The 22,120-nt window shown below is 39.4% G+C and overlaps 2 protein-coding genes across 2 annotated transcripts; both read right to left on the bottom strand.

Annotated features, from left to right (window-relative positions):
* Nucleotides 1-560: 560 nt before the first annotated feature.
* Nucleotides 561-1,882, bottom strand: LOC113070616 (uncharacterized). Its single transcript, XM_026244020.1, has 2 exons — nucleotides 1,038-1,882; nucleotides 561-698 (listed from the first exon to the last, which is right to left on the bottom strand). The coding sequence occupies exons 1-2, from the start codon at nucleotides 1,642-1,644 to the stop codon at nucleotides 565-567; spliced, it is 741 nt and encodes a 246-aa protein (XP_026099805.1). The 5' UTR covers nucleotides 1,645-1,882; the 3' UTR covers nucleotides 561-564.
* Nucleotides 1,883-2,610: 728 nt separating this feature from the next.
* LOC113070617 (histone-lysine N-methyltransferase ASHH1-like) lies at nucleotides 2,611-22,065 on the bottom strand. Its single transcript, XM_026244021.1, has 8 exons — nucleotides 21,693-22,065; nucleotides 21,254-21,452; nucleotides 20,464-20,620; nucleotides 20,161-20,350; nucleotides 16,978-17,070; nucleotides 8,144-8,212; nucleotides 5,001-5,168; nucleotides 2,611-3,039 (listed from the first exon to the last, which is right to left on the bottom strand). Exons 2-8 carry the CDS (start codon nucleotides 21,357-21,359, stop codon nucleotides 2,611-2,613), a joined length of 1,212 nt encoding a protein of 403 aa, XP_026099806.1. The 5' UTR covers nucleotides 21,360-21,452; nucleotides 21,693-22,065.
* Between the last annotated feature and the right edge of the window lie 55 nt (nucleotides 22,066-22,120).

Raw genomic sequence — 22,120 nt, 5'->3', positions numbered from 1 at the left:
TATAATTCTTCAATGACCAGCATGGATAAGCTCTCAGCATGACGAGATGGATATCTTCCTCCAAACCGCACCAGAATCCCTTCATTAAGGTAAGGTCATCACATGCGGCGAGTTGACCATAATTCACAAACTCCTGCACAAAATCATCTAGATCTCAGACTTCATGGAGGATAAAAACAGTTTATGAGACCGGACAGTGAATGATTCTCAGGTGTGTGCTTTTATGTGGGGCTTGATGAGTGAGTTAATTGGAGTGCTAATGGGGACAAGTGTACCTGACCAGGAGCCAGGTTTAGGCGAGTGCTGTGATAAGAAGAGGAAGAAACAGGCTGATCAATGGACTCCAGATGGTTGAGTTCTTGGCTTCAAAAGAGCTATAAACACTAAAACAAACAAACAAGCAAATATATATATATATAATTCGTGAACAGCATTTTGTTTTGTTCTCTCTCTGTGCTCTCAGTAATCACGCAATGCCGACGTGCTACATCCGCTTGAACTGCTGCCGGGTTTCAGAGTTGGCAGACGGGTATTTTGCAGACATTATATGAAAACCCTAAAGAATCAGTCCAACTCCGGAAAATGGGCATCCGATGTCCCATTATTTAGGCAAACATAAATTGAAACTGACATTATGTAATCATTACCTTTTGGACTAGAAGTGGACTCCTCCAAATCACTGTCCACTGTAACTTCCTCTAAAAGGTAGAAAATACAGAAATTAGGGGTGCACCGATCAAGATTGGCCGATCATTAATGCGTATCTCGTCAGTAAAGCCGGTTCTCTAATCAGCTGTAAATTGCACCAGGTGCGTGATATTTTGATACAGCGTTTATTTGCGCAGCTAGTCAGTTAACAACGGCCTGGTGGAATTTACAGCTGATTAGAGAACCGGCTTTACTGACGAGATGCGCATTAATGATTGGCCGATATTGATCAGTGCACCCCTAACAGAAATATATTATTTAAAATACAAGGTAATGTTATTCAAAGCATTGCCAAAATCTGAACCCATGTTGTGTACGGTGTATAGTACCTTCTGGATCTATGTTGATTTCATTAAGATTTCGCCCTTTAAAGTCTGCCAAGCGTCCTTTTTCGAGGGCCAGAAGAATTTTACTAATTTTGGCCAGTTGGAGGGTGCCTTCAGGTAACCTGTAAAATTGACGATGAACTCGAATGTCATGGCCTAGAAAGTCTGCCAACTGATCTAACTCTGTGTTGCTAAGATTAAGAACTTCAGAAAGTGTCCCGATCTGTTTTCTCAACTTTGTTGATGTAAGAGTCTGAGGATTTTTTGCACTACATGCAACAGCAAATTCGCGAATGCAATCAGAGCCTCTGAAAAATGTCATTGCATACGGGCGTGCAAAGAGAAAAGGATTTTCATTTGGAATTCCACAGGTATTCCGATTTTCAAGAAGCAGGCTGATTGATTCTTGCATGGAAGGTGTGAGAAGCACGGGAACCTTTCTGCCTCTTTTGCCTCTAATTTCTACACGCTTGAAGTACTGACACAGTTTATTTTCTAAATCTGTGAGGGCCATGCTAATATCTGGATGAGCATCCGATTGGTTGCTGGAGATGTATGCAGACAATGGCATTTGTGACACTTCCCCTTCTCGTCTACGATTGAAAAGCATAACCTGAGTTAACGTGATCTTGGCCAGTTTTGCCCAGTGCTGAGATGATGGCTGTGTTAACAAGAGTTTGCGATGGGTCTTCTCTTGCTCGTCAAGATATATATGAAGGAGCTTAACATCTTCTGTGAATGGAAGTAATTGTGGGGAATTCCATTTTGCTTCCTCCAGTGTTCGCCGGGCTGTTGTAGAAATGTATTCGGGCCATCTGGACTTATAAAGCTGTTGAAAACTGTTCGCAATTTTTTCCTGTCTTTTCGTCTCCTCTAATAGTAGAGTGGCTCTCAATGAGCATTGCGATTTTGTTCAGACTCTGTCCAAGTTTCACAGCCACACTAGCCTTTTCAAATACATTGGTCTCTTCATTGTAGCCAGCAGCCCTTTTAACTGCATTGATGGTATGCATGAAGTTTGTGGGATGAATGAGCTCTTTAATAGATGTAAGGGGGGATACCTCTCTTGCACATATTAGGAGTCTTCCAAGCTCCCTCATCTTTTGGCGGATGTGTTCATGCATTTTAACTCTTGATCCATACTTGTTGTAAAGATGCTTTCCTAACTCTAAAATGCACCAGTCATTTCTAGTTTCAAGTGCCACTTGGTCCTGGTTCATGGAATTTAACAGCTTCCAAACACCATGAGTTACTCCTGGTGGGGGAGGTTGTGCAAAGCCACAAAGAACCTGGACACGGGTTTTTCCAGGTTTCGGCTTCTCATCACCAGGCTTGAATTTGCAAACCTTGACATGTCGCCACAAAGTTTTTTTTAAGAAGAGTCCTTTGCAGTAAATGCAGTGCATAAAACTTTCCCCCTCCAGGTTCTTTTTGGGCAGTTTCCGCGGAATCATCAGTCCTGCACCTGTATTAATAACAGTACTATTGTAAGCAAAGTTCCCTTTGTTACGTAGATACTCAAGTTGCATCCTCCTTTCTTTTGAGCCCTTTGGATGACTTAACGCTTTTGCTACCTCTACCTCATTTCTATGCTTTCGTTCCAGGTGTCTAGAAATTTTTGTAAAAGCACCTTCACAAAAAAGCACTGTTGTTTTTTGCTGTACATTCTCAATCCACCTCTCTTTTTAATTACAGCTGGGATAACTACTGATGTTGCGCTGTCAAGAATGGAAGATGTGTCAGGAACTTTGGCTATGTCGTGGTTCTGGGAGCTCCCTAAGTCACCACTGCTTTGAATACTGAACTTTTTGATTCTGTTCACAGCTGAACTGCTCCGGACTGGCAAAGTCTGTAACTTTTTTTCTTTACCCTTTGGTGAAGCAGTAAAGCTCATGCTACTATCTGATGTGTAACTCTCTGATGTATCAGGAATGTACTCTTCCTCACTAACAGATAACTCATCTTCGCTCGAAACATCCGAGTACTCCGCGATCTTCCCTCTAGCCTTGAAAGACAATGACCATTCAGTTAATTTAATCCTCTATCATAGGCTATTTTCCATTCTATTCTATTTACAGGGTTTCTGCAGGGTTTAATCAGTCAAATTTAAGACTTTTTAAGACCTTTTCATGACTATTAGGATTTGAATTTATGACCTACACGAATTACGATAAATAAATTCAGTCATTAAAATTCCTTTCAAAAGTATTTATTATTGACTTTTCATTGAAAGTAACAAGTTTTATTATTTGAAGAGTTATTCTATTATATCTTAAGATTAAGAAACTGAAGCCTTCGCCTTCTTTTTCTTGAGTATCAAGAACACAGGAACACTTAACAATTGTAACATTGTAAAGTAACATTGTAAATTAACAATTATTTTATGGCATTACTTTCCAAAATAAAAAGTGTTATTGGTGTTTGGTCACAGTATTCAACACCCAGAGGCAGGGTATATTTGGGGTCAGCGGTGAAGGTTGTACCAGTGCGCCCTGTTTGAAATTGTCTAATTTGTATGTATGTTTGTTTATTTTTATTTATTTTTGCTATTTACACAATGTTTAAGTTTTGTTTTTTTTTCAAGTTTGTAGGTGTCCAGGTACAGAAACCGAATAATTAAATTTAAAATAGCACTGGATAGTCTTCAATGTAAAAATTAAATATACAATCAAACCAAAATTTATTCAGACAGTTTAATTGCTATTGCTTCTAAAATGGTTATAAAATACGACAAGACTTTAGAGTTAAATTCGTCTTGATAATGTCATAACTTTGATAAAAATGTACGTAATGGATTACAATCAACCAAAACTACAGACAACTGTTACTGATAATATTTACACAACTATCAATACTTTGTTGACCAATTACCAACCAATGCATTTTGTTCAGACTGTGGTGTGAAAAGGTTGCATTAGCAATTCAGAAAAAAATGCATGGTGCTTTATAAGGTGCTGAATAATTTTTGATCCCAATTTTATATATAGATAGATAAAACATTTATATCTATTTCACTAGTAGTTCACTGTGAAGATTATTTGGGTCTAATATGTCACAGTTTGCTTAAAATTCTTATTAAAACTACAAAGTAATGCAGTCAAGGAGAGTGAGTGATTTTTCTTTCATTTTCTTGGATTAACATTACAGCAGCTAATAGCTAAATTAGGCGTGGTCACTTTAAGAGACGATGAACGCATCTTTTTCCTCAACTGTTTACTTTGACAAGTGTTTTTAGACGCCTTTCTCAGCGTGAACCCTGAACCCCTGAACACCGTGGTACTGAATTGGGCTCTTTCACGTCCATTTGTTTGTTCAAAACTGTGATTAGTATTTGTTGGTTCATGTGCAGGAGGGACTGTCCGTGATACGCGGCTCTCTCTCTCTCTCTCCGCACCGAACACAGCGCGATAGTTACCAGCTAATCGGTTAACCTTTTCCGCGTCTTGTGTATGGATCGATGCTTGATACCGATTGTTAGTGACGGGCTTGAGCCAGCTGCTAAACGCACCGTCTCCGAACCATGGATCATTAAAGGTACATTTTACCATTGTGATAGCCAGGATGATTTCAATTAAGCTAAGCAGTGACTCAGTATGACACAGTATGTTCGGAGTTCGTGTGGGTTTCTGTGAAAGTCCTTCTGACAAGTCTGTATGCTGCCGCATGGACCTTGTAGTTCTGGAACGCTGTGATACCAGTGTGATACCACCCAGATTCCTCATACAGAACTACTACAGGTCAAACAAATGAATGCCATTGCTGCTGCGAGCGTATTTTGATGGAAGAACAAATTAATGGACTAGCATATCAATTTAAGACGTGGCTAAATGTTTTTTTATGACATTGTATGGAAAATCCGGACGTTTTTATGACTTTTATGGCCTTAAATTCTTATGGTTAAATTTATGACTTTTTATGACCCCGCGGAAACCCTTTATTTAAGCTATTTAAATAATTAACACTTACTCTTGTGTTTTTTGCTCTTTTGGATGCTGTGGTACAAGCGGAATGTTGTTCACTCATTGCAAATGATGCATGATTCCGTCTGACGTCACGTTGAATGTCTTGGTCATCTTTACCATTTACACTCGAATTTTCAAAGAGATCATCCGAATCATCATGAATCACAGATCTCTAATAAAACAAACAAAAACATCAGAATGACAAGTTACAAATGTTCTAGAAAAAGTGTGTTTATCATAATGAAAAATAACTTGCCTTTTTTTACACTTTAATGTGTAAAATCTGTATCTATTAAATCAACATGTTAAATGCTCGATCAATGTCTATTAATTTAAAGCCCCCTTCCTCAAATCTTGCCCTGGAGGTCCAATGCGCTGCAGAGTTTAGCTCCAACCCTGATCAAAGTCACCAGCCTGTGATTTTCTAATGATCCCAAAGACATTCGCATACCTGCCAACCTTGAAGAAATTTTATGAGTACTACACCCCCCTCCCCCCCACACACACACACCGCGTGAACCTTACAGCCCACCGCCAATGTATGCTCCACCATTGCACACACATCTGTGAGAAACCTATGAGATACCTAACACTATAATACATATTATACACATAATATCCTTTCACCAATTAAGATTTATTATTTACTCCATAACATATACAAGTAGACCATAAATGTTATACAATTTCTGCAATCCCTCCGAACATTTTGTACTGGAGGCATAGGCCATGGAAACTTCTTCCACCTGAAAATATTGTCAGAAATAAAAGTAAACTGAGGACATTCTTTCTAAATAAATCAATCAAAAAATTTAATAAATGTGCAAAACCAGCAGTTATCAATATCAAAATCAGTTTGCTAAAAACAAACAACATTTTTTTAAATAATTTTTCATGCAAAGTGTTTAAACTTTTGCATTGTTTAACTTGTTAAAGGTTGCAGATTTGGCTTTTTTTAAGTAGTGCATCAGTGAAAGTCTCTTTGTAACAAATGCTTTCTTTGGAGGCAATCATGACTTTTCTTGTCACCAGAGAACTAAACATCTCTGTGCTCATATTAATAGATTATTATTAATGTTGAAAAGAGCTGAGAATATTTTTTTCAGGTTTTTACAGGGGAATTAATTGAAAGAACAGCATTGTTTATTACATTTGTTACAGTTACATTTATTTGTTACATTTATATTATTTACATCAAGCTTTTGAATGGTATAGTATTGCATATTGTTATTGAAACTTCATAATGTTTCACTTGATTATACATTTAGTCAGGAATTATAGTTTGGAAAAAGTCTAACTAGTAAAATGTTTATACGTTATATGAAAACTAGTACAAGTATATAAATAAATAATAAGAGACTTACTCATGTTTATGATCTCTGCTGAATAAAGTGCTTCATTCTTTTTTTTCTGAGGAAATCCAAATCTCAAATGCTCAACCACATCACATTTTGGGGTGACTTATATCTTATTCCTCTCATCGCGAAGCAAATAGTAAAATAAAAATAAAAACTTTATTTAACATTAGAATCTGAATAGAGCGTTCAGCGCGGGGGCGTGGTCGAATTAGAAGATAATGGGAGATGTGAAAAACGGACAAGATATCGCGTTGTTTTCATATGGATTATTTTATCACATAATATTTGTTTTCGGCGGTACTTGTTTAGTTTAAAAGTAGACATTTCAGGCTTTCTATAGATATCTCTCTCGTGTCTCTTCGTTGAGTATTCACTGAGTTACAGTTCATTTTAATGACGTGTTTGTACATGAAGATCACAGCAGACAAAGGCTGAAGACAGCACACCTTGTTTGTTATCTTTATTTTATGTGCACAAGTTTTGTTGTTATTATGTCTGTATACAAATAAAAGTAGACCCTTTACAGATTCGATTTTGCGTAATTTAAGTTATTTTCCTGGTTATCAGGAGAAAATGACTCATAACGCGTATACGCGTTAAACGACTCAAGAGGGTTGAACAGAACACTTCAAAACGAAAGAAAACAGACTGCTCTCTGCTTATCTACCGTTAATCCGTATGAAATGTGCATTTCTCTGGCGCGTTCACTACTACGACTTTTTCGTCAACTTTATCTTTGCAGTCGACACGACATTGATACAGAAAACACTTGTTTATTAGTAATTATATTGATAAAATATTCATAATCATTACTTTTGCCGGTTCTTTGTGACAGCTTTTAGGTGCGTTATTGGAAGGGCCACCCTTTCATGTTAGCCTACATGAACGCGTGAACTGAACTGAGCTCGTCACAGCTGGACTGCTTGTTATGATGTCATGTCAAGGTCATTTTTAATGTCCATAAATTCAATTAGGCTAAACATAGCCTAACTGTTACCTTTATCTTACGTTAATCAGCACCTGGCCTGTCTAAAACCTTCTAGATTGCAAGCCATTCCACCACTTAACTGCCAACTAAGCTTGTGGATGGGAGGGGCAGGTGGGCGGTGGGTTAACATGCACCACTCTGATTGGCCGAAAGCTTTTCACTCCACTTACACGCTGTGGATCAGCGGCAGAATCAGCGTCATAGATTGCATAGAAACTGAAATCGGCAAAATGCGAGACGCAACAAAATGCGTACCTAAAGAGCAGCGAATCGTACTAGTGTACTTATGGGTCAAAATGCGTGCAGAGTACGAAAAATGCGTACATGTTGGCAGGTCTGCATTCATTGGCATTGATTAGCATGCTCAGGTGTGTTTGATTAGAGTTAGATCTAAACTCTGCAGGAAAGTGGATCTTGAGGTCCAGATTTGAGGAACCCTGATTTAAAGGGATAGCTCCCCCAAAAATTCTATCATTAACATTACATATCCTCATGTTGTTGCAAACCCATAAGACCCTTATTCATCTTCAGAAAACAGATTAAATTTGAGCTTTTGCCTGCCATTCTAACTCCAGATGGAGGGAAAGATATCAAAAATATCTTCATGTTCTGAAGATTAACAAACGACTTATGGTTGTGAAACGATATTCACAATAGTAACTTGCATATAGAAAAAAGATTTTTAGGTGGTCCAAAAGATGTTTATTTATCCTTTTAAATTTACTTCACACTATTCAGCTAAAAATAATTCAATTTAGGTGTGAGGCAGGTAAAAACAAATTAAGTAAATGTAAAATATACCTTTTTATAAGATGTCTTAATTTTAGAACACAAAACTTCATCTTCGGTGTCCGAGTAATCAACCAAAGGCTGTTAAAGACAAAAAAAGAAAGATAAATATGAAAATGAAGTGAAAGAGAGAAAATCTGTCAAACAGAGACAGACATACAGACGGATACAGAGACAGACACAGATAGACAGACATACAGACAGAGAAAAAGACTGACACACAGACAGAGAAACAGACAGAGAAAGAGACTGGCACAGACAGAGAAACAGAGAGAAAGAGACCGAAACAGACAGAGAAAGAGACTGAAACACAGAGAGAAAGAAACTGACACAGATAGACACAGACATACAGACAGAGAAAGAGACTGACACAGACAGAGAAAAAGACAGAGAAAGAGACTGACACAGACAGAGAAAAAGACAGAAAAAGACTGACACAGAGAGAAACAGACAGAAAGAGACTGGCACAGACACAGACAGAGAAAGAGACTGACAGAAAAAAGACTGACACAGACAGAGATAATAAATACACATACCTCAGCTGTGAATCGTGAAATGCCTTCAGTAGTTACAGAATCCTCAGAGCAGTTCTCTATTGCTGTCATGTTGTCATCATCCTTGCATGGAGGCTATAAGAAAATTTAAAAAATAGTTACAAGTCATCACTTATTAGACAAGGTCCCCACGATGCTAAACCTGTGAAATGTGTGTATTTGGTTCCAATGGGTTTGTATGGCTTTCCTAAGACTACTGGTCCCCACTATGTACATTACACTGGAAATAGTGTGTAAGACTTTCTCAAGTCAATACCAAATATAACAAATTAATAGACAGAAAGAGACTGACACAGACAGAGACAGAGAAAGAGACTGGCACAGACAGATAAAGAGACTGACACAGACAGAGATAATAAATACACATACCTCAGCTGTGAATCGTGAAGTGCCTTCAGTAGTTACAGAATCCTCAGAGCAGTTCTCTATTGCTGTCATGTTGTCATCATCCTTGCATGGAGGCTATAATAAAGTTATTAAAAATATAGTTACAAGTCATCACTTATTAGACAAGGTCCCCACGATGCTAAACCTGTGAAATGTGTGTATTTGGTTCCAATGGGTTTGTATGGCTTTCCTAAGACTACTGGTCCCCACTATGTACATTACACTGAAAACAGTGTGTAAGACTTTCTCAAGTCAATACCAAATATAACAAATTAATAGACAGACAGAGAAAGAGACTGACACAGGCACAGACAAAGAGAAAGACACAGGCACAGACAAAGAGAAAAAGACTGACACAAGCACAGGCAGAGAAAGAGACAGACACAGACAGAGAAACAGACAGAAAGAGACTGGCACAGACAGAGAAACAGACAGGGAAAGAGACTGGCACAGACAGAGAAACAGACAGAGAAAGAGACTGGCACAGACACAGACAGAGAAAGAGACTGGCAAAGACAGAGACGGACACAGGCACAGACAGAGAAAGAGACTGAAACAGACAGAGACTGGCACAGAAAGAGTCTAACACAGAGAGACAGACATACATACAGAGAAAAAGACTGACACAGAGATAATAAATACACATACCTTAGCTGTGAATCGTGAAGTGCCTTCAGTAGTTACAGAATCATCAGAGCAGTTCTCTATTGCTGTCATGTTGTCATCATCCTTGCATGGAGGCTATAATAAAGTTATTAAAAATATAGTTACAAGTCATCACTTATTAGACAAGGTCCCCACTATGCTAAACCTGTGAAATGTGTGTATTTGGTACCAATGGGTTTGTATGGCTTTCCTAAGACTACAGGTCCCCACTATGTACATTACACTGAAAACAGTGTGTAAGACTTTCTCAAGTCAATACCAAATATAACAAATTAATAGACAGACAGAGAAAGAGACTGACACAGACAGAGAAACATACAGAAAGAGACAGGCACAGACAGAGAAACAGAGAGAAAGAGACTGACACAGACAGAGAAACAGACAGAAAGAGACTGGCACAGACAGAGACTGACACAGGCACAGACAAAGAGAAAGACACAGGCACAGACAAAGAGAAAAAGACTGACACAAGCACAGGCAGAGAAAGAGAGACACAGACAGAGACTGGCACAGAAAGAGTCTAACACAGAGACACAAACATACAGACAGAGAAAGAAACTGACACAGAGAGAGAGACATACATACAGAGAAAAAGACTGACACAGAGATAATAAATACACATACCTCAGCTGTGAATCGTGAAGTGCCTTCAGTAGTTACAGAATCATCAGAGCAGTTCTCTATTGCTGTCATGTTGTCATCATCCTTGCATGGAGGCTATAATAAAGTTATTAAAAATATAGTTACAAGTCATCACTTATTAGACAAGGTCCCCACTATGTTAAACCTGTGAAATGTGTGTATTTGGTACCAACGGGTTTGTATGGCTTTCCTAAGACTACTGGTCCCCACTATGTACATTACACTGAAAACAGTGTGTAAGACTTTCTCAAGTCAATACCAAATATAAAAAATTAATAGACGGACAGAGAAAGAGACTGACACAGACAGAGAAAGACACTGACACAGACAGAGACAAAGAAAGAGACTGATACAGGCAGAGAAAGAGACTGGCACAGACACAGACAGAGAAAGAGACTGGCATAGACAGAGAAAGAGACTGACACACAGACAGAGAAAGAGACTGGAACAGACAAAGACAGAGAAAGAGACTGACACAGACAGAGAAAGAGACTGACACAGACAGAGAAAGAGACTGACACAGACAGAGAAAGAGACTGGCACACAGACAGAGAAAGAGACTGGCACACAGACAGAGATAGAGACGGACACAGACAGAGATAATAAATACACATACCTCAGCTGTGAATCGTGAAGTGCCTTCAGTAATTACAGAATCCTCAGAGCAGTTATCTATTGCTGTCATGTTGTCATCATCCTTGCATGGAGGCTATAAGAAAATTTAAAAAATAGTTACAAGTCATCACTTATTAGACAAGGTCCCCACGATGCTAAACCTGTGAAATGTGTGTATTTGGTACCAATGGGTTTGAATGGCTTTCCTAAGACTACAGGTCCCCACTATGTACATTACACTGGAAATAGTGTGTAAGACTTTCTCAAGTCAATACCAAATATAACAAATTAATAGACGGACAGAGAAAGAGACTGACACAGACAGAGACAGAGTAAGAGACTGGCACAGACAGAGAAACAGACAGAGAAAGAGACTGGCACAGACAGAGACTGACACAGGCACAGACAGAGACTGACACAGGCACAGACAGAGAAAGAGACTGAGACAGACAGAAAGAGACAGACAGAAAAAGAGTGACACAGACACAGACAGAGAAAGAGACAGACACAGACAGAGAAAGAGGCTAGAACAGACACAGACAGAGAAAGAGACTGGCATAGACAGAGAAAGAGACTGACACACAGACAGAGAAAGAGACTGGAACAGACACAGACAGAGAAAGAGACTGACAGAAAAAAGACTGACACAGACAGAGATAATAAATACACATACCTCAGCTGTGAATCGTGAAGTGCCTTCAGTATTTACAGAATCCTCAGAGCAGTTATCTATTGCTGTCATGTTGTCATCATCCTTGCATGGAGGCTATAATAAAGTTATTTAAAAAATAGTTACAAGTCATCACTTATTAGACAAGGTCCCCACGATGCTAAACCTGTGAAATGTGTGTATTTGGTTCCAATGGGTTTGTATGGCTTTCCTAAGACTACTGGTCCCCACTATGTACATTACACTGGAAATAGTGTGTAAGACTTTCTCAAGTCAATACCAAATATAACAAATTAATAGACAGAGAAAGAGACTGACACAGGCACAGACAGAGAAAGAGACTGACACAGGCACAGACAAAGAGAAAGAGACTGACAGACAGAGAAAAAGACAGAAAGAGACAGGCACAGACAGAGAAACAGACAGAAAGAGACTGACACAGACAGAGAAACAGACAGAAAGAGACTGGCACAGACAGAGACTGACACAGGCACAGACAAAGAGAAAGACACAGGCACAGACAAAGAGAAAAAGACTGACACAAGCACAGGCAGAGAAAGAGACAGACACAGACAGAGAAACAGACAAGGAAAGAGAATGGCACAGACACAGACAGAGAAAGAGACAGAAAGAGACTGGCACAGACAGAGACTGACACAGGCACAGACAAAGAGAAAGACACAGGCACAGACAAAGAGAAAAAGACTGACACAAGCACAGGCAGAGAAAGAGAGACACAGACAGAGACTGGCACAGAAAGAGACTGGCACAGAAAGAGTCTAACACAGAGACACAAACATACAGACAGAGAAAGAAACTGACACAGAGAGACAGACATACATACAGAGAAAAAGACAGACACAGAGATAATAAATACACATACCTCAGCTGTGAATCGTGAAGTGCCTTCAGTAGTTACAGAATCATCAGAGCAGTTCTCTATTGCTGTCATGTTGTCATCATCCTTGCATGGAGGCTATAATAAAGTTATTAAAAATATAGTTACAAGTCATCACTTATTAGACAAGGTCCCCACTATGCTTAACCTGTGAAATGTGTGTATTTGGTACCAACGGGTTTGTATGGCTTTCCTAAGACTACAGGTCCCCACTATGTACATTACACTGAAAACAGTGTGTAAGACTTTCTCAAGACAATACCAAATATAACAAATTAATAGACGGACAGAGAAAGAGACTGACACAGACAGAGAAAGACACTGACACAGACAGAGACAAAGAAAGAGACTGATACAGGCAGAGAAAGAGACTGGCACAGACACAGACAGAGAAACAGACTGGCACAGACAGAGACTGACACAGGCACAGACAGAGACTGACACAGGCACAGACAGAGAAAGAGACTGAGGCAGACAGAGAAAGAGACAGACAGAAAAAAGAGTGACACAGACACAGACAGAGAAAGAGACTGGCATAGACAGAGAAAGAGACTGACACACAGACAGAGAAAGAGACAGACAGAAAAAAGACAGACACAGACAGAGAAAGAGACTAGAACAGACACAGACAGAGAAAGAGACTGGCATAGACAGAGAAAGAGACTGACACACAGACAGAGAAAGAGACTGACACAGACAGAGAAAGAGACTGACACAGACAGAGAAAGAGACTGACACAGACAGAGAAAGAGACTGGCACACAGACAGAGAAAGAGACTGGCACACAGACAGAGATAGAGACGGACACAGACAGAGACTGACACAGGCACAGACAGAGAAAGAGACTGAGACAGACAGAGAAAGAGACAGACAGAAAAAAGAGTGACACAGACACAGACAGAGAAAGAGACTGGCATAGACGGAGAAAGAGACTGACACACAGACAGAGAAAGAGACAGACAGAGAAAGAGACTGACACACAGACAGAGAAAGAGACAGACAGAAAAAGACTGACACAGACAGAGAAAGAGACAGACACAGACAGAGAAAGGAACAGACACAGACAGAGAAAGAGACTGACACACAGACAGAGAAAGAGACTGGAACAGACACAGACAGAGAAAGAGACTGGAACAGACACAGACAGAGAAAGAGACTGGCACACAGACAGAGAAAGAGACTGGCACACAGACAGAGAAAGAGACTGGCACACAGACAGAGAAAGAGACTGGCACACAGACAGAGATAGAGACGGACACAGGCAGAGATAATAAATACACATACCTCAGCTGTGAATCGTGAAGTGCCTTCAGTAATTACAGAATCCTCAGAGCAGTTATCTATTGCTGTCATGTTGTCATCATCCTTGCATGGAGGCTATAAGAAAATTAAAAAAATAGTTACAAGTCATCACTTATTAAACAAGGTCCCCACTATGCTAAACCTGTGAAATGTGTGTATTTGGTTCCAATGGGTTTGTATGGCTTTCCTAAAACTACTGGTCCCCACTATGTACATTACACTGAAAACAGTGTGTAAGACTTTCTCAAGTCAATACCAAATATAACAAATTAATAGACAGACAGAGAAAGAGGACTGACACAGGCACAGACAAAGAGACTGACACAGGCAGAGAAACAGACAGAAAGAGACTGGCACAGACAGAGAAAGAGACTGGCACAGACAGAGAAACAGAGAAAGAGACTGGCACAGGCACAGACAAAGAGAAAGAGACTGACACAAGCACAGGCAGAGAAAGAGACTGGCACAGACAGAGAAAGAGACTGGCACAGATAGAGAAACATACAGAAAGAGACTGGCACAGACTAAGAAAGAGACTGGCACAGACAGAGAAACAGAGAAAGAGACTGGCACAGACAGAGACTGACTCAGGCACAGACAAAGAGAAAGAGACTGACACAAGCACAGGCAGAGAAAGAGACTGGCACAGACAGAGAAAGAGACTGGCACAAACAGAAAGAGACTGGCACAGACAGAGAAACAGACAGAAAGAGACTGGCACAGACAGAGACTGGCAAAGGCACAGACAGACACAGAGACTGGCACAGACACAGAGAGAGAAAGAGACTGACAGAGAAAGAGACTGACACAGACAGAGAAAGAGACTGACACAGACAGAGAAACCGAGAGAAATAAACTGGCACAGACAGAGACTGACACAGGCACAGACAAAGAGAAAGAGACTGACACAAGCACAGGCATAGAAAGAGACTGGCACAGACAGAGAAACAGACAGAAAGAGACTGGCACAGACACAGAAAGAGACTGGCACAGACAGAGACTGACACAGGCACAGAGAAAGAGACTGAAACAGACAGAGACAGACACAGGCACAGGCAGAGAAAGAGACTGGCACAGACAGAGAAAGAGACGGGCACACAGACAGAGATAGAGACGGACACAGACAGAGATAATAAATACACATACCTCAGCTGTGAATCGTGAAGTGCCTTCAGTATTTACAGAATCCTCAGAGCAGTTATCTATTGCTGTCATGTTGTCATCATCCTTGCATGGAGGCTATAAGAAAATTTAAAAAATAGTTACAAGTCATCACTTATTAGACAAGGTCCCCACTATGCTAAACATGTGAAATGTGTGTATTTGGTACCAATGGGTTTGTATGGCTTTCCTAAAACTACTGGTCCCCACTATGTACATTACACTGAAAACAGTGTGTAAGACTTTCTCAAGTCAATACCAAATATAACAAATTAATAGACAGACAGAGAAAGACACTGACACAGACAGAGACAAAGAAAGAGAATTACAGAGACAGAGAAATGGTTACAGACAGAGAAACAGACAGAAAGAGACTGCCACAGACAGAGAAATAGACAGAGAAAGAGACTGGCACAGACAGAGACTGACACAGGCACAGACAGAGACCGACACAGACAGAGACCGACACAGACACAGGCAGAGACAGAGACTGACACAGGCAGAGACAGAGACTGACACAGGCACAGACAAAGAAAGAGACTGGCACAGAAACACAAACATACAGACAGAGAAAGAGACTGACACAGGCACAGACGGAGAAAGAGACTGGCACAGACACAGACAGAGAAAGAGACTGGCACAGACACAGACAGAGAAAGAGACTGACAGAAAAAAGACTGACACAGACAGAGATAATAAATACACATACCTCAGCTGTGAATCGTGAAGTGCCTTCAGTAGTTACAGAATCCTCAGAGCAGTTCTCTATAGCTGTCATGTTGTCATCATCCTTGCATGGAGGCTATAAGAAAGTTATTTAAAAAATAGCTACAAGTCATCACTTATTAGACAAGGTCCCCACGATGCTAAACCTGTGAAATGTGTGTATTTGGTTCCAATGGGTTTGTATGGCTTTCCTAAGACTACTGGTCCCCACTATGTACATTACACTGGAAATAGTGTGTAAGACTTTCTCAAGTCAATACCAAATATAACAAATTAATAGACAGAAAGAGACTGACACAGGCACAGACAGAGAAAGAGACTGACACAGACAGAGAAAGAGACTGACACAGGCACAGACAAAGAGAAAGAGACTGACACAGACAGAGAAACAGACAGAAAGAGACAGGCACAGACAGAGAAACAGACAGAAAGAGACTGGCACAGACAGAGAAACAGACAGAAAGAGACTGGCACAGACAGAGACTGACACAGGCACAGACAAAGAGAAAGACACAGGCACAGACAAAGAGAAAAAGACTGACACAAGCACAGGCAGAGAAAGAGACAGACACAGACAGAGAAACAGACAGAAAGAGACTGGCACAGACAGAGAAACAGACAGGGAAAGAGACTGGCAAAGACAGAGACTGACACAGGCACAGACAGAGAAAGAGACTGGCACAGACAGAGACGGACACAGGCACAGACAGAGAAAGAGACTGAAACAGAGACTGGCACAGAAAGAGTCTAACACAGAGACACAAACATACAGACAGAGAAAGAAACTGACACAGAGAGACAGACATACATACAGAGAAAAAGACTGACACAGAGATAATAAATACACATACCTCAGCTGTGAATCGTGAAGTGCCTTCAGTAGTTACAGAATCATCAGAGCAGTTATCTATTGCTGTCATGTTGTCATCATCCTTGCATGGAGGCTATAATAAAGTTATTAAAAATATAGTTACAAGTCATCACTTATTAGACAAGGTCCCCACTATGTTAAACCTGTGAAATGTGTGTATTTGGTTCCAATGGGTTTGTATGGCTTTCCTAAGACTACAGGTCCCCACTATGTACATTACACTGAAAACAGTGTGTAAGACTTTCTCAAGTCAATACCAAATATAACAAATTAATAGACAGACAGAGAAAGAGACTGACACAGACAGAGACAGATAAAGAGACTGGCACAGACAGAGATAATAAATACACATACCTCAGCTGTGAATCGTGAAGTGCCTTCAGTAGTTACAGAATCCTCAGAGCAGTTATCTATTGCTGTCATGTTGTCATCATCCTTGCATGGAGGCTATAATAAAGTTTTTAAAAATATAGTTACAAGTCATCACTTATTAGACAAGGTCCCCACTATGCTAAACCTGTGAAATGTGTGTATTTGGTACCAACGGGTTTGTATGGCTTTCCTAAAACTACTGGTCCCCACTATGTACATTACACTGAAATAAGTGTGTAAGACTTTCTCAAGTCAATACCAAATATAACAAATTAATAGACAGACAGAGAAAGAGACTGACACAGACAGAGACAGAGAAAGAGACTGACACAGACAGAGAAACAGACAGAGAAAGAGACTGGCACAGACACAGACAGAGAAAGAGACTGGCACAGACAGAGACAGAGAAAGAGACTGACACAGACAGAGAAACAGACAGAGAAAGAGACTGGCACAGACACAGACAGAGAAAGAGACTGGCACAGACAGAGACAGAGAAAGAGACTGGCACAGACAGAGACAGAGAAAGAGACTGACACAGACCGAGAAAGAGACTGACACAGACCGAGAAAGAGACTGACACAGACCGAGAAAGAGACTGACACAGACAGAGAAACAAACAGAGAAAGAGACTGGCACAGACACAGACAGAGAAAGAGACTGGCACAGACACAGACAGAGAAAGAGACTGACACAGACAGAGAAAGAGACTGGCACAGACACAGACAGAGAAAGAGGACTGGCACAGACAGAGACAGAGAAAGAGACTGGCACAGACAGAGACAGAGAAAGAGACTGACACAGACCGAGAAAGAGACTGACACAGACCGAGAAAGAGACTGACACAGACCGAGAAAGAGACTGACACAGACAGAGAAACAAACAGAGAAAGAGACTGGCACAGACACAGACAGAGAAAGAGACTGGCACAGACACAGACAGAGAAAGAGACTGACACAGACAGAGAAAGAGACTGGCACAGACACAGACAGAGAAAGAGACTGGCACAGGCACAGACAGAGAAAGAGACTGAAACAGAGACTGGCACAGAAAGAGTCTAACACAGAGACACAAACATACAGACAGAGAAAGAAACTGACACAGAGAGACAGACATACATACAGAGAAAAAGACTGACACAGAGATAATAAATACACATACCTCAGCTGTGAATCGTGAAGTGCCTTCAGTAGTTACAGAATCCTCAGAGCAGTTCTCTATTGCTGTCATGTTGTCATCATCCTTGCATGGAGGCTATAATAAAGTTATTAAAAATATAGTTACAAGTCATCACTTATTAGACAAGGTCCCCACTATGTTAAACCTGTGAAATGTGTGTATTTGGTTCCAATGGGTTTGTATGGCTTTCCTAAGACTACAGGTCCCCACTATGTACATTACACTGAAAACAGTGTGTAAGACTTTCTCAAGTCAATACCAAATATAACAAATTAATAGACAGACAAATGGACGGACAACAACAAAAGAAAAGAAAAGATAGACTGATAGACAGAATGGCATACAGAAGGGGTGTCATGATTCCATGATTCCATTAAGGAGTACTATATTTAAAAAAATGTATGATTACTATTTTAACTGTAGATTAACCCAGATGAGAATCCATGAAACGCATTAATCCTCTTCCTAAGGCTGCACTATGCATTTCAACCATTTCAAACTCTTACTTTAGCAAAGTGTTATTGTGGACTAAAGCGGGACTAAAGCGGTTTCATAAACGACAATTTAACTCACACAGTCTCACTAATTTGAGCCAGGCTCAATGAGTGAGGATAATTTGATGTGCACACTTATGCTACACTTATTAAATGTTAGTAGTCATGCGAATATCCATTTTCCCGTCAGAAAGGGGTGAGGTTTACGTGAATAAAGGAGCTGTGCGTGCGGACAACGTTGCCTGTGTGTGTGTGTATGTATGTATATATATATATAAAATCTCAGTATTTTAACTTAAGCGCTGCAACAATGACTATTAAAGGACTTTGGCTGCAAGCCCTACATACAGCACCGAACATGTACTCGCAAAACAAGTACTTTAAAGAAATTCCTTATCTTATTTCTGTTACTATAGGCTTAAACCTCGTCTGTGAAACTGGGGGATAAATAAATGTACTTTAAGGGATACTCCACCCCAAAAAGAACATTTAGTAGTTAATCAATTACCCCCATGCCATTCTAGACTTATAAAAGCTTTGTTCGTCTTTGGAACAAAATTTAAGACATTTAGAGGAAATCCTTGTCACTTCCTAGCATTCAGATTGAACTACTGATGGCAGATGGAGTACTCTGACAATGTCTTTTCAAACTTTCTGGACCGTGATGCTGTTATTTACCAGGCAGTCCATGGACAGTCACAAGGCTCCTAGATTTATTATAAAATATATCTTAAATTGTGTTCTGAAGATGAACAAAGCTTTTAAAGGTTTGGAACGACATGGTACCAATGGTAATGACAAAATTTTCATTTTGAGGAGGAGTATCCCTTTAAGTTAGGAGTATATATTTTTAAATATTACATTATGTATTTTAACATTTTTGTTCAATAAAACCATTTAACCCTCTGGAGTCGATTAACGCGGATACGCGTTATGAATCATTTTTTCCTGATAACCCCAAAAAGAACTTAAATTACACTTTCAGTTTTAATCATACAGATAAGAGCAACACATCATTCTAATCTTTAAAGGGTCTATTTTTTTTGGCTACAGACATAATAACAACAAACCTTTGTGAACTTATAAAATAAAGATAACAAACAAGGTGTGCTTGCTTTGAATCAAAATTATTATTGCCTCATTGCTATTATATATGTATTTTAAGCCATTGTAAAGGCTTTTATTCCCTTAGATAAATTTGTATTACCAAAAAAAGAAAAAGTTATTTATTTGACGTTTCCATGCGGGTATGACATTGTTGACAGGTGATGCAATGACACCGCTACACCGGTAAAAATAGCTGATTTCTTTGGTTTCAAACATTCTTGGAAACATTTGGGATAATGTATGGAGGTCAAAAAAAAATATAGCATTGTTATAGTAATTATTTATATATTTTAATCTAAAAAAAAGGCACATACTGGGTCTTTAATTAAAAACTTTCCATTTCCTCTACTGTACAAATTATGTAAGTAGTCAAATTTTGCCAAACCTTTCTCCAAGGCCAGTGACTTCCTCCATAGTCATATGTGAGTTCCTCTCCAGGAATGATATCTCTTGCAGCGAATAGGCACAAACAGGGTTTTCCCTCAACGATAATCCTTTTCATTGTACAATTTGGGTTTATGTGATCATCATTTATAAGGCGGCCAAGGGTGCCATCCTCATGAGTTGCATCAATGCTTCAGGAAAAAAACAAATGTATAATTTAACCTAACAAACTACAAATTTTAATTTTTTCTTTACTGTAAATTTTTAATGTATTCGTTAAACAAAAAAAACAAAAAACAAATACCTCCATTTCTTGTTCTGCCAGATGAAGTCAAACATAAAAAAAGTGTCTTGATTGGCCTCTCTTCTTTGTTCGGCTTCAATTAAGCTAATCATTTCTCCCCTATATTCGACAACAAAATCTCCTTTAATAAAAGGAATTAAGGCAAAGACTCCACGACCTGAAAAAAGGTGGGGGGAGGGGGTAAATACAATTGTTAATAAAATTCATTGTAGACATGTAACTAATATGTTGATGGTTAGCCAACTGTAAACAACTTTTATGCTTTGTATTAGTTTAACCAATGTATTCAACATTCTTTCATAGCTCATGCGTATTTCTTTCATTAATTTACATATACTATCACAAAGAGCAATTTAAAACTGCTAAAACAAACAACACTAACATTATCCTTTATATCCCAATGGACCCAGATCCCATAAAATAATCATGGTTACTTATTTAGTATTTTTGAACCACTTAAATCATATTTAAAACGTATGTGACTCACACATAACGTTACCAATTAAGAAACCCAGTGCTGCTAGCAATACCTAGGCCTTACTATACAGTACTATAGGCTCTTTGCTATATAGTGGAAGCAAAAATAAGAAATCTTTCGCTGCCTTGTTTATTCGTGGCCAGGAATTCCTATTTTATTCCCTGGTGTTAGCAGTTTCATAATTAATTCGTGGAAGACATCCAATTCATAGCCATGAGAAGTTATATATTTATATTTCCCGCGTCATGTGGGGAGCGCCGTAGTGCTAATCACAATCAGTCACAACAACATCGAAGTGATTTACAAACCTACCTTTATAATCGTTTATGTGTTTGGCCTCCAGTGCGTCGGTCTTGTCGATGCAACGGAGAACATGATCTTCCGCTTCTTTTAACGGTTTTATTCTTCTCCGTTTCATTTCAACAGGCCGTCTCACGTCGCTCCTCGGGTTCCAGTAATTGAGAGAGGTCACGCGGTCTCACAATCTCCCGCCACACCGCAGTTTATAACACTTTACAATACGCAGTAACACGCACAAGTAAACACTTTAAATTGTATAACAGCATTAAATTTAAGTTAAGCAATAATTCATTCGCCTTATTCAAAGATTATGATTCTGATAAAAACTTTAACGTTAATTAATTAATCTCATTAAAAAACTCCATCACATAAACATTCTTAAAAATAATTCGAATTTGTGATGTATATTTATTGAATTATGTAATATAATATTTACAAGTAGGTTAATTACCTGAAAGAATGTACTTTCCCCGTTGACAGACACTGTTTAAAGTTGTTTTTGTCGTTTAATTAAGCGACTTTGGCATGAGCGGTTTAAAAAATGTGTACCTTCATATATTACGTCACATGTGTGTATAGAGGTGCAGTTCCGCGACCTGGCTACAGGGGCGCTGTAGAGCAGCGCGGCCCCACACACTCACACACAGAAATCCGGTTTTTGTTCATGGAGGGGATCAAGAAAAAAACTGCACTAGTCATATCAGCACCGCCTCCTGAGCCGATTAAAAGCAAAACATTGTGGGGACCGGGGATTTGGTCCCCACTATGTTTTCGGTCCCCACTATGTGAGTGTGCTAACGTGTTGTGGACCCCACTATGTAATATAAACAAAACACACACAACACACACACACACACACACACACACACACACACACAA

The sequence above is a fragment of the Carassius auratus genome, unplaced genomic scaffold, assembly GCF_003368295.1.
Source record: "Carassius auratus strain Wakin unplaced genomic scaffold, ASM336829v1 scaf_tig00004834, whole genome shotgun sequence".
In the NCBI taxonomy this organism is placed as follows: Eukaryota; Metazoa; Chordata; class Actinopteri; order Cypriniformes; family Cyprinidae; genus Carassius; species Carassius auratus.
The sequence above is the reverse complement of the archived record's forward strand: the minus strand, read 5'-3'. Positions and strand labels throughout refer to the sequence as shown.

What these genes read in the sequence shown, in the direction of transcription:
- LOC113070616 (XM_026244020.1), bottom strand. Translation starts at nt 1,644, where the DNA reads ATGCTTTTCAATCGTAGACGAGAAGGGGAAGTGTCACAAATGCCATTG. An exon ending in AATCAACATAGATCCAGAAG is followed by an intron (nt 699 to 1,037) that starts GTACTATACACC and finishes TCTACCTTTTAG; the next exon opens with AGGAAGTTACAGTGGACAGT.
- LOC113070617 (XM_026244021.1), bottom strand. Translation starts at nt 21,359, where the DNA reads ATGAAACGGAGAAGAATAAAACCGTTAAAAGAAGCGGAAGATCATGTT. An exon ending in CTTCACGATTCACAGCTGAG is followed by an intron (nt 8,213 to 16,977) that starts GTATGTGTATTT and finishes TGTCTTTAACAG; the next exon opens with CCTTTGGTTGATTACTCGGA. An exon ending in TTAAGACATCTTATAAAAAG is followed by an intron (nt 5,169 to 8,143) that starts GTATATTTTACA and finishes TTGTTTTATTAG; the next exon opens with AGATCTGTGATTCATGATGA.